The following is a 13,832-nucleotide window of genomic DNA, read 5'->3' as shown; positions in this document are numbered from 1 at the left end:
ATTTAAAACTCTTTATTACCGAAAGAACTCTGAAAACTCTTTATTGTTCTCATTTGAAAACTCTTTATTACTTGTTTCTCAGACAAAGATTATAATTGTTGTTTGATTTCTAAATTAAGATTATCTCATTTAAAAAGAAAATGCTCTGAAAGGTAATACCTATAATACTACATTGTATTTACAACCCACTTTTTTTAATACTTATCAATAACAATATACCTTCTTCAACAATCAATCATATCTATATTCAACCACTATGGATAACAATATACCTTCTTCAACAATCAATCACATCTATATTCAGAAACTATCAATAACAATATACCTTCTTCAACAATCAATCACATCTATATTCAGCAACTATCAATAACAATATACCTTCTTCAACAATGAATCACATCTACACTGCTGGCCACCCAAATTGCAACACCAAGAAAGACAAGAGATATCACAACAAAATTTATTTAGTAGATAATATGTTGACCAAGTACCAAATGATTAAATTTATAGATTTCCGTGAAGTGTGGTTCCTTCCAGAATCAGTAGCCAGAGTAGCCACCCTATTGTTGGAGATCACCGCTGCCACACGCCTCGGCATTGATTCAAAGTGATTCAAAGAGACTTTGGATGTGTTCTTGGGGTACAGCAGACCAAGCAGCTTCCACACGTTGCCAAAGTTTATCTGGTGTGCAGCTTGGGATGTAATCTGGGTCAATCGTTCAGCAACCATGGACCACATGTTTTCTGTCGGCGAAAGATCCAGAGAGCGAGCCGGCCATGGAAGCAATTCAATCTGGCGATTGACAAAGAACCCTTGGACAAAGCGTGCCACGTGTGGTCACGCATTATCCTGTTGAAATATGGCTCTGAGCAAGCCCTGAAGGTAAGGAAGGACAACTGGCTCCAACACCTCGAGGATGTAGCACTGGCTTTTTAAGTACTGGCAATGCGTATTAGAGGAGTGCGAGAGTGATATCCATTACCGCCCCATGCCATAATACCTGGTGCAGGACCAGTATGGCGGTGCATAACGCAGCTGTTCAGCATTCTCTCTCCACGGTGTCTCCAGACTCGAATCCGACCACCGTGGTGTTCCAGACAGAAGCGTGACTTGACAGTAAAGACAATTTTATTCCATTCTGCCGTCCACATCCTTCTTTCATCGCACCATTGGCGGCAGAGACATCTGTGGTTTTGAGTCAAGGGTAGACGAAGCAATGGACGTCTTGCGGGCAGACCATTTTGCTGTAAACGGCATCGAATGGTACACGCAGACACTGGATGATGCGTTACAGTGCTATGGTTCGTGATGTGACTGAGCAATCCGTCACTGCCATGCGCACAATGTTCCTGTCATCACGTGAAGCTGTACATTGAGGTGGATACTATCGAACACGTCGGTCCGTCGTACCTTCCTACATCCAACGGTCACATATCCGCATTGCAGTTGTTTGGTTTTGTCCAACATAACTACCGATTTCCCTGAAAGATAATCCACACTCTCAGTAGGCCACTATCTTTCCTCTGTCGAACTCGGATACTTGATCAAACGACGATCGCTGTTTACTACGAGGCATAACTGATCTTCCCCCCTTTTTTTTAACCACAAGAAAAACATAATTGCCGAACTTGAAATCATCGAAAACTCCAAGCCTTAAACAGTGCTTTGAAGTGCCATCACAGGTGCACATGATGTGCGTCTGCACTGAAATGCTAATCATTTGCATATCTCACCTCTGCTAATACATGTTGTAAATTTCATGTTATTTGCATGCTTCCTTCAGGGTGTTGCATTTACGGTGGCCAGCAGTGTATATTCAATAACTATCAATAACAATATACCTTCTTTAACAAACAATCACATCTATATTCAACAACTATCAATCACAATATACCTTCTTCAAAAAGTGAAATTCACAGTAGAAAAGCAAAATTAATGGTAGGGGGCATTTCATACATAAAAGCCAATATATTTTTTATAAGCCTTAAAAATATATGAAAATAAAATACCTAGTCCTTCCCATCAGCCATGAAAGCCATGAAAGATACCCCATCCCAAACTTGCACCAATCATTAAAACAAAAGTTTAAAGAATTGACCATTCTCTATTTAGTTAGAATATATACAAGAGATACAAGTTCTGGATATAGAGGAAAAAAAAAAAAAAAAAAAAAAACTTGCCTTTTTCATGTTTTCTCATCATTGTTTACCCATTTTCAATTAATTTTGCTTATCATGCCAATTAACATAAACTTTTGTTAATGACAGGTTTCCATAATTTTATAAATACTCCACCATTAAAGCAAGTCTCAAATTTTACACCTTTTTTCTGAAAATGTGAAGGATAAACAAACACGCATTAGCTTGAATCCTACTTCATAAAAACTCAGCTACTTACTGAGAATTAGTTGTGTATATGTAGAATCAAGCCTATGGCCTCTGTAAGATACAGTTGCACATCTCACTATTTTTAAGCTAAAGAAAACTCCTCCTCACTTCTATAGAATTAAAAGTCTTTGAATTGGAAACAGATTTTTACAACTTTTCATTGAACAGGCCTTCCATTTAAAATATTCTGAAATAGTTGATATTGAGAATTGTACTGTCATATAATGTTACTTTAAAACAAAATTTTTTTTATTTCAAACATGGTTTGAAATTTTGAAAAAAAAAAAAAAAAAAAAAAAAAAAAAAAAAAAAAAAAAAAAAAACTAAATTTATCTAAATTTGTATCTGGTATTTTGAAAAAGAAGCTAGGATATCCAACTCTAGATACACAATTATTGACTATTAACTGACTTGTCTGCATCGTGTGGATACTGTTTAAAATCTAGGAAAATTACATGAATTATATTTTTGTAAACAGGGAAAGTATGAAATATTACCATAATTCTCTTTTCTAATTGTTTTTATACCATTATTAACTACCTTTTGCAAATTACAATGCATTATTTCATTGTAAACAAAGATTTATACATGCAGTGGAACAATAAAAATATGTCGTATTTACCCAAATTTTCAAACAGCTGAATGCAAATTTAGACATTTCAAACTAGATACTAGATTTTATTAATGATAATTTCTTTAATCAAGTTTGGTAAATTTGTACCAAAGAATAAGAATAATGTCAAATTATTTATTCTGTAGCTTGAATTTTCCTCAATTATTAATAGCCTTTGTTTTTTGTAAGGCTGTTCACCAAATAGCATTTATTGGGGAGGGAAGGATATTGTTCATTTTAAGTAATTACAACTGTTAAGCTGATTATGAAAAGAATTTTAAATATAAAAGCAAAGTAAATGGAGAATCTTTCTATAAAATAAGCATCAATTTGATTTAAAATTATTCAGTTATGCACATTCTAGACTGAGTTTGGACAATATCGTCAATTTATGATATATTATTTTAAATGCACAAAATATAGAATAAAATAATTTTATAAAACATATTAAATAATTTCATGAAATTATTAAAAATTATTTACTAAAGTTGTAAATTTCATAATCCAAACAGATATCAATATAAACAGTCACATATGATTTTTAAAAAATTAAAAACCATATGTGACTATGACCTGATTTTTCCAACTTCTTATTCCTAATACGTGAGGACCGCACACGCAGCCCACTTGCTTAGTCTATTTCTTACAAGGCCAATAATGATTACAGACCACTCCTATTTTTTCAGTGTTAGTCACAGAAGATACGGGATTTTATGCAGCTCTACACAGGATGGACGCATTCGCTTTAGAGCCTGGTCATAATGACTGCTGTTCAAAACAGAACCTTAAAAACTTATCAGAGAATTACTGTGTGTAAGAGGTATGCTAGACCTCAGCTTGTTTCTGGTAGAAGTTTCAATTTAGTTTTAGACTTTCTAAACACAAGGAAACAAAGGACCATTCACTTGAATAGGTAGTGAATAAACATGTACTCAGCTTTAAGACTAATTATTTAATTTGTCATTAATGTTGTATCTTAGTATATTTAGTATTTGTCCAGCATGGACTCTTTACTGTATGGATTACTTAGTTTAAACTCTACTTCAATGTGCAAGTTAAGCAGTCAATCCAGGAAGAAAAGATGGGCTCAATTTAGATACTTCTTCTATTGAAACAAAAAAGTCTATCTTTGAAAAACAAACTTTTAACATGGCATCCCTGCAGGATGTGAAAAAAAAATTAACATGGCGTCCTTGCCAGGATGTGAAAATTTTTAACATGGCATCTTTGCCAGGATGTGAACTGTATTTTATATCTATGAAATATTTTTTTACAATATACTTGGAAATCATATTATTATTAATTTTAAATTAGACATATAAACAAAAAATAAAATAAGTAAAATGACCTGTGAACCTTCATACTACGAGGGTTGGGGCAAAAGTAATGGCAACTATTTTTTTTTCTTGTAGATATGTGAACGGATCACAAAACGTATATATGTCATGTGGAAGTTCTGCAGGGATAGTGTGTATGTAGAACAACAGATGGCTCTGAAAGAGAAAGTAGAGAGTACTCTGAAATCAATCAGTTGGTGAGTGTCGTTGGAGATGGAAGTAGCCCATGTTGAGCAGCATGATTACATCAAAATAGCCGTTCTCCAAGGGAGAAATGCGATGGAATGTCACAGTGAATTAATAGAAAGCCCTTGGGAATAATGCCCTACCATATCGTACAGTAGCTTGGTGGGTAGGAAAGTTTCAGCAAGGATGTATGTCAAACAATGATGAGCAACGTTCGGGACGACCGGTGAGTGTGCGGACCAACTTGGCACTTGCTGTCATCGAGCGTCTCATGATGAATACAGACGACGGACATTCTGGAGTTAGAGAGGTCAAGTGGCATCGAGAAATGCACCGTCCACAGGATATTGCATAATGAGCTACAGCTACACAAAATCGCTTTGCGGTGGGTACTGCATGCACTGACGGAAGTTCAAAGGTGGGTGCGCTATGCAATATACTCCGACCATTTTGCATGCCTGCAACAAGACAGCGATTAATTCTTGTCACGAATAATCACCATCGATGAATTCTGAGCCAGGGCATACAAGCCAGAACTGAAACGTCAGTCTGTGGAGTGGCGATATCCTGGATCACCAAGGCAGCAGAAGGTCCGTCAGAATCCTTCCCCAGTCAAATTGATGGTGATTGTCACGTATGATGTCAGGGGTGTCAATGTTTGCCACTTTGTTCCTCATGGCAGAACAGTGACTGCACAGTACTACAAGGACTTCCTGGTGTGACAGGTAAGACGTGGCATTCAGGATAAACGTTCGGATCTTGTGGACAGTGCAATAATTCTGCACAACAATGCAAGACCACATAAAGCAGAGTGTGTACGGCAGCTACTCCGGCGTTGGAGATGGGAAGAATTGGAGCAGTCATCATACTCTCCCTGACCTTTTGCCCCGTGACTTTGATCTCATTCCCAAGATTAAGGAACCAATATGTGGTAGGCGGTTTGCAACACGAAAGGACATTGCTAGTGCTGTGCGCCAACAGATGACCCGATTCACACATGATAAGGCAAATGCTGAGGCTGATGGTATTCAGCACCTCCCACATCGTTGGCAGCGTGTGGTGACAGTAGCAGGGGACTACATTGAGGATCTTTAGGCCCAGGTTTGTGATGTCAACTTTATGTGCATTGTGTTATCATTCTTTTGCAACAGTGAAGGCCATATTGCCCTGTATACTACCATAATAAATTCGTGTGTTACAATATTTCAGTGCTATTCATTGTCCACACATGTAGTTAAGACTTTGTCCTTTCGTCTGTATATGTCACATTTTCCAACTGGACTGATATCTTCAAGAAAAAAATAGTTGCCATGACTTTTGCCCCAACTTATGTATATACATGAAAAGATGTACACATAAAAACATTCAATATTAAGAGGATCAGTTACTAAACTCTGTTGCAAGATTAAAGGTGAAATTTGCAAAAACAGAAATAACTGCCACCGGCAGTGAACTTTATTAGAACAATTAAAAGACTAATTGAAAGTTTTAAATTGATGGACATCAAAATAGAAAAGTTAGTAGATCAAGTTCTTTACCAATAACAAGAAAAAATCATAACTTGGAGATTTACGGCAAACAAATATTTACAATGTCTGAATCAAAAAAATAAATAAATAAATAAATAAATAAATAAATAATAATAATAATAATAATAATTCTTCCAAATCTCCAAATTCATCACTTAATACAGATGCAAATCTGTAGCAAGTGTCTGATGTGAAATTGCCTAAAATAACAATTCCCAAATTTTGTCGAAAGATAAGTGATTCGCTTACATTCTGGAACTCATTCAAAACATTGATACCCAATAAAAAAAATCATTTAAAGAAAAAAAAAAGGGAGGAGTTCCATCCTTCTCATTAAATTTCAGCTTCTTTTTGTTACATACAGTTTTATTAAAATTGATTCCATATTTACTACAAATGCAAGTTTAGAGGCAATAAATACAAAAGTAACTTTTTTTTAGTAGTTCTTTTGGTTGGAAGCTTAGAGTATGATTCAAGCTTTAACAGTCTAAAAAACACTGCTTGGTTACAGTTTTCATTTGTTCTAATCACAGTCTGACAGACACTTTATGATGGTTCCACAGGTCTTTTCATATGGTGTGGTGTATTTAATTATGGCAAAGCACACTAGGGCTATCTGCCTAAGGGGAGGGACGCCTTCGTGGAGGACTTTCTAAGAGAAACTGGCTCGTATACACGTTACACATGGGGAAAACCACGAAAACACCCATGCAGCCAGCCCGTTCGCGGGATTCGAACCTCGGACTGAACTACCAGTGTTTAGCGACTTTACCGCTCGGCCGCTGGTGGGCTCCACAGGTCTTTAATTTTCTAAACTTCCCATTAAAAAATTCTTCCAAATCTCCAAATCAAAAAATTTATATAATTAAAGGCCAGTTTACACCTGTCTGAGCAACCTGCAGCGAGCCCCTCACTATGACTACTTTGACAATGTAAACGTTCCCTTCGTACAAATAGAAACGTAAGGGAGATGAGTCAGCGAGTCCTTTTCTACTTTGAACCAGTTGAAAATCTTATCTGGGCAGTAACTCCAAACAGTGTTTGCAGAGACATCGTGCCCAATTTTTTTGTCATATCGAAAATGCCGATATGGAACAATAATCTAATTATGGTATTTTTTAATGCATATGCATCTTGTGAAGAATTATGGGATACTTCACTATTTGAATATTACAACTATTGTTTACTAATACCTAAATATAATGTGGATATAACTACTGATCAGAATAAATTTAGGTTTTTGATATTGTAGAAAAAACATAGAAGAAAATTAAATTAGGGTATCAGATTCAAAATATTTAATTTAAACTGATTTATTTCAGAATTTTCTTTATTCAAAAAACAATTAAATTATATTTTATTTTCAATTAAAAAAAATAAGTGGAAGAGCAAACATTTATTTTATTTTGTTGATATAAACTTCAAAAAATCAGTTTCTACTCATGACCAATTACATCTAATAAAATATATTCTAAAATTTTGAAATTTCGTTTTATGGACTTTCCTTTTTATTTGAACCACAAATTAGATTTCATTTACAAGCGATCAGTTGGAAGTATTAAAATAAAAATCACCAACAGAAGGCGTATAAAGCTATTATTAACATGTTAAAATTTAAGGGTTCAAGCAAAAGATTCATAATTTTCACTCAACCACATACACAGAAAATGGCCTCAAACACTTCTGGAATATGCCGATTGTACATTTTGGCCTTTGAAATAAATATTGCAGTAGTAGACACCCGTTCCCACAAGCTGAAGTGCTATCTGCGTTTTAATTTTGCTGGCACAGCGTCTTGAAAGATATATATATATATTTTAAATAAATAAGTGGAATGACCATTTCCAATAAAGTTTCAAATTATCCTTCACCTATTCTGATGAAGTTTTTGTAACTTTGGACATCCTCACCCCCAAGTTCATTTAAAAGTTTTTTAAGGTGAACTACACAGTCACATCTTGATTCCCCCCTTTTTTTTAAGCATAGAACAGAAATTAATTCATTGGAAACTGCTTTGCAAACTTCAAGTACAGCAACTTGCATGTTGGTATCCATTTTGCAAACAAACGGAAGCAAGCTGTCAGTCCGCTCTGACTGGTGTAAACAATATATCAGAGTACAGGTCCGTTCACTCGGTTTGAGACACTTGGACGAGGGGCTCACCGACAGTCACTCGGAGCTCAAAATTGGCCTTAATGCATTCAACTAACTGGAATATTTTAGAATTAAATTAACTTTTTTACTATAGCATTATCTGACAATGGAAACCATTCCATCATGTATTCTGTATTTACTTGTGATCATTTTTCATACTCAGAAGGATGCACTTTTGTGTATTATATTACTGTATGTTAATCATTACTATATTATACTATGAGATTTCAGAATCGCATCTCTAGAAAACTTTCTACCCAGAGTCTTGATATTATAGCAGTTAAAAACCAAAAGAAAGAATTAAACAGTCAAAAATAAAGAAGTTTTGAATATATTCAATACTAATTTAAACTAGCTATTAGTCATTAGTTTAATAATAATCATTTTATTCCACAAATACTTATTTATTTTTTTATTCAATACTTTAGATGATTATTTTCAAGACTAGGCTGAAAGGCAAAATAAGACTTCTAACCACATTTTCTATAAAATGTTAAATGTTTTTGAAGACTGCAGGCTTTGCTCTTAAATTAAAAATTTTTAGGTTTCACTCTCCATTGTGATAATGGGGGGGGGGGGGGGGGACTTTACTTATTACTCCGTATATTTATAACAGTAACCTGTAATATTATATCAGTATCATTCCCACACATAAAACACTATGAATTAAAATCCTTACTGTTTTATAATAACAGTTTTTAATAATTACATAATATTCAAGCTGAAACATATTCTCTTCGATCCTATACTCAATCTGCTGCATGGTTGTGATCTGATTAGAGGATCAATTATATTGCATGCTCATCTGTAAGTGTCTCAGCATCAAATGGAAGTTAATCACTAATACAGTTCTTTATAAACCTATGATAACAAATGCATTTTAAGACTGAACATAAATCTCCTTAAATATCTGATCAGTCATAAAAGTTTAGTATTTTTGACCAAATTCAGAATAAAAATTTTTATTTCAATGAAACCCAAGAAAATCTTTAATTCAACAATAACATTTATACACATGGCACTGTTACTATATTGAGCTGTTTTGCATTTAATATTATCCATTTATGTAAAATTCAATGGATTTCATTTTTACATCACAAAGAATTTAAGCTTAGCTACAAGAAATCTATTCATTATATTAAAAAAAAAAAAAAAAAAAGAAAAAAAAAAGAAACCACATAATACATACACTCATATTACTCTTCTAGTAACTTTTATGGCAAAATTCAGTTCAAATGATTAGACTTTTGATTACACATACCTTAGAAGTTAACAGCAATATTTCATAAGAAGCAGCAAGTAACCTAAATTTTTCAACAGTTACATTAGGCCACTTTGAACTTCCACCAGGAGGTATGATTCCAACAAGATGACAACTTACTGCAAATGCCTCATCAAAAGTAAACTTTTCCAATAACTTCCGCATGCCTTTTTTAGAAACTTCTTCTGTCATGCCATAATCAAGATAATGAATCTAAGAAAAGAAAATTAAAATTAATTTCTCTAATCTGAAAGCAAATGTACATTATACCAATACAGCCTATGTATACTAAATCAACATTACAAGCACAGACAACAGTATCAAATTAATTATGTGATATTTATGTAAATATATAAATGAACACTTAGAATTAATGCTAAATATAACTATAAAAATATGTAAATATAAAATTGTAGATTTAAAAACTTCTATAAGTTCTCAACCTTAAATATATATAAAAGAATTTCTATGAAGAAGTTTATTTTACTCAAAATCGTCGTACGACTGAATAAATTCTTATTGAAACTATGATTTTACAGATCCATTCTTCTGACAAGATGTTAATGCAAGCCACGGAAACACACATATTATGTTTTAGATAATTTATCAGAACAATAAAAATGCTTTGCTTAGCCTAATACAAGAAGCAAATTCTTTCAAAATATATGACTTTGCGCAGAAACACATAAAAATTTTGAAGGGGCTATTGCCCAAAATAATTATATTCCAATTCCCAAGCTTCCAAATTAAATATTGCTTTGCAAACAAATATCCTCACCTAATATAGTCTGTATAACCTACAGTACTAGCTACTCATTAAATCAGTACTCATTATCTCTTCAGTAATAAAGAAAAGTTAACAGAACAAAGTTCGAGATCCAAACTTATCACGACTTCAACAATTCCAGATTTGGGATTTTTCTGGATATTATTAGATCATGAGTTTAAAATTTAGTAAGACAACATGCAGAAATTAAAAATATTAAATAATGATTTATGAGATAACAAAGCATTCATGATGAAACATCCCTTAAACAATTCATCCCTCCCCAAAAAACTCAATATTTTTATTTGTTTGCTTTATTAAACATTTCTTTCATAGTAGTTGTTTAATCTGCTTTGTCTTCTGTGCTAATACACTTTGTGCTATACTTTGTGTTATTTTCTCTTTATTTCTGTAGACAGAAATATTTTTTCTGTAGTTACAAAGTTTCACTGTTCAAGTCCTGTAATTGCCATGTCAAGAATTCCCACTAAATTGTCAGTCGAAATTTTCTCGTTCTGTTACCTCTCTGTCACTTTCTTCACTATGGATAGTGATATTTTCTGGACTTAGAACCATGCTACAAATTTTGCTGTCTATTAATTGATTAATGACTGGGTAGGTGATATTGCAATCATGTTATCATCTTCATTTATTACCACTTTCCACATTTCTTTTAAAATTCTATTAACTGAAGAATTTCTCTTTTTGTTCATGATATCTGAAAACTTTCAAATTTGCAGCATTCATCATAAAATTTAGCTAGCTATTAGTGATTTATTATTAGTGAATACATTATTAGTGATGTATCATGAGATTGGCAACTAAAGATGTTTTACTACACTTTGTCTTGCTTCTGTCACATGTTGACAATGTTAAATTTGAATTATTTTAGTTATTTATTATATTTATACCTATTTCCTCCACATGCTTAAGGTTTATCTTAATCCTGAATAAATAGGTTTCCTTATATACTTAAGGCTTATCCAGGCCTGTCCTAGCACAGTCTTTGCGGGTCTGAAATTCTGTTGCCAAGAACTTCCCTAAATTCTAAAAATTTTCCCGTCCTTAATTTTGTTGCTTGGTGCTTAAGTAAATTCTAAAAACTTAGTCTCTCGTAAATTCTAATGTCCAGTGCGGCCACACCGTTTCTAGCACAAATCCTGGGCTTATCTGAACAACAAATCAGTCATTCTTAATTCAAACAGCAATAAATATAATCTTTTGACTTATGAGTATCATTTAGAAAATCTTTTTTGCATATGGAAACAAATTTCTCCTTGTTAGCACACTCAACACTTCGCAACTGAGTTGGTTTAAATCTGTAATCATCATTCAGCATACATAAAAGTTACCATACTCTTTGATATTCAATTACTCTTATAAAAAAGAAAAAGTGTTTAGATATTGCTGCATGAGACATTTCTCAAGCTGCAGTGTGTTGATAGTCATGTGGGTTATGAAAGCAAAAAATAATAACTAATGATTTGCCAGGTTGGGGTTAGCCTCAAAGTGAAACTAAGAAATAGGACTCTTCATGTGTTTTTTTTAATAAAAAAAATATCAAATTCATAAGTGTAAAGCATATAAAAAATTATTAAAAAAAAGAAGAAGTTATTGGTGATCTAGGGGTTTGAGTTTTAGATCATTATGGATATTAGACATCTAGATTTTAGACTTTGTACTGTATATCAAATAGAAATAAAGTCATGCACACTGAAAAACCTAGTAAAAATTATCTGCTTTATTAATTTTGTTAACTCTTTATTACAGTTCGACATTAAGAAAAAATGATACAATAAACACGGAATAACTTGCTCACAGATTTAATTTAATTCAATTTTTTTTAAAAAAATGAATAGTAAGTGAACAAAATAAAAAAGAACCTAAAATTTTTTTCACTATTTTTTTTAATACAAAAATTATTCAGTCATACAGTCAGGCTCCTTTCTGTGCAATTTATTTTTAATGCAAAATTTCAAAAGAAAGTCTCTTGTATTGTTATTAGGTGGAAATATAACACAGGATTTCAAAATAAAAGCAGTGCTTATATAGCAGGCAGAAAATCTTAAACCCAGCTTTAAAGATTTATCAAAACATAATCTCCCAGTATTCTGGCATTCATATAAAAAAGGATTGCTCAAAAAAGTTCATTTGAAGATTAGTTCACTTTCTCACTAGTTATATTTTTATCATATAACAGCCCGTTATTTTGGAGAAATTGGATTAGATTTTAAGACTGTGTTGATAACAGATTTGTAATACATAGCTTTGTAATATAGTGTTACATTATTCAACTACGATTAGCAGCAGATGACCACTACAGACAGAACTTATGCAACTTCAATTATTATTACATGCTTGATATTATATAATGTCTTAGATCATTAAATTGATCTCTGTGATTTAAATGGAAATGTACAAATAACTTTTCTTTCACCTAATATGATGCTTGATGAAACCAATGAATCAAGGTGTCACTGCAACATTTAAGGCATATTATTTGCATTTTTGCAAGCCAAAAAACCCCCAGCAGGAAAAATGCACCTAATTTAATACAATCTTCTAAGAGCTGCATCATGATAAATTTAATGAAACTGTAACCAAAGCATACCATATAGTAACAGCAAAATAAATGATAGAAATATGGAATTTATACCATACAATATAATGCACATTTTGACACTATTTATTATTTCTGTTCTTAACGCTCTCTTATCCCAAATATTGTACTGTCCTGCTGCATATAGAAGCTAGTGTCAATGTCTGGAAGATTCTACAGACTGAGAATTATTGCTCTAGTCAGGAACAAATGACCAAATCTTAAGAAGATCAAAATAACCTTTTTTTTTTTTTTTAAATTTTTTATTATTTTTATATTTAAATCTTAAATTAATAGAAAGGCACTGTTTGTGTAATAGATGAACCTTCACTACTTACAGATATTTAAATTGGCATAAATAAAATTAAATTCAAATGTAGTTAACATAGCCTGAGATTACAAATACACACTAGACTACTTAACTTAGATAATAAGCAGCATGTATTTAAATGTCAGCTAGAAAGTGGTGAAGCCAAAAATAAACTTGGCAGAAGTAGCCACAGCAAACGACAGCAAGATGAGGCTACCAGAAGCTCTCAGCTTAATTATACAATAGCTAGTGTGCAAAGTTATAGTAAAGGTTCCATTCATAATAGCTAGTTAATTAATATAAAATCCTACAATATGCAGCATAAAGTTTTATAATATCAGTTCTGCCCCCTGTTTCTGTTATCAGACAAATGACTATTTATTTGATGGTTTTTGACTTTAGGTCTAACAGAAACTTTTTATCTTTTGAAAGGATACTAGGTAAAATACCTTCTAATTCTAACGAGGTAACGAAACTAGTTGTTTCACCATGCAAAGCAGGATTCATGCCATTAAATGTGATGAAGACAGAACTTTTTGGTGATACATTTTTGTCACATGATAAGCACATTCTATAACTGCTCTATTTTATAGAATCAGCAAATTATATATATGCTTTCAAAATGCACTTCAACTACTTTCCTAACAGATTAACCTTTCAAAAATTCCTAATAATTTTTACAGCCTTTA

The 13,832-nt window shown here is 32.7% G+C and overlaps 1 protein-coding gene across 1 annotated transcript in view; it reads right to left on the bottom strand.

Moving 5' to 3' along the window:
- qin (tudor domain-containing protein qin) overlaps positions 1 to 13,832 on the bottom strand; it is a 255,808-nt gene that overhangs the window by 63,273 nt on the left and 178,703 nt on the right. The window contains exon 28 of the mRNA XM_035358504.2: positions 9,469 to 9,681. Within this exon, the coding sequence (XP_035214395.1) occupies positions 9,469 to 9,681 (213 nt within the window). The remainder of the gene's footprint in view (positions 1 to 9,468; positions 9,682 to 13,832) is intronic.

This window comes from Stegodyphus dumicola, chromosome 7, assembly GCF_044657685.1.
Source record: "Stegodyphus dumicola isolate Sdum_Otavi_A_Nest chromosome 7, ASM4465768v1".
Classification (NCBI taxonomy): domain Eukaryota; kingdom Metazoa; phylum Arthropoda; class Arachnida; order Araneae; family Eresidae; genus Stegodyphus; species Stegodyphus dumicola.
This window is presented reverse-complemented; position numbering and strand designations above follow the sequence as displayed.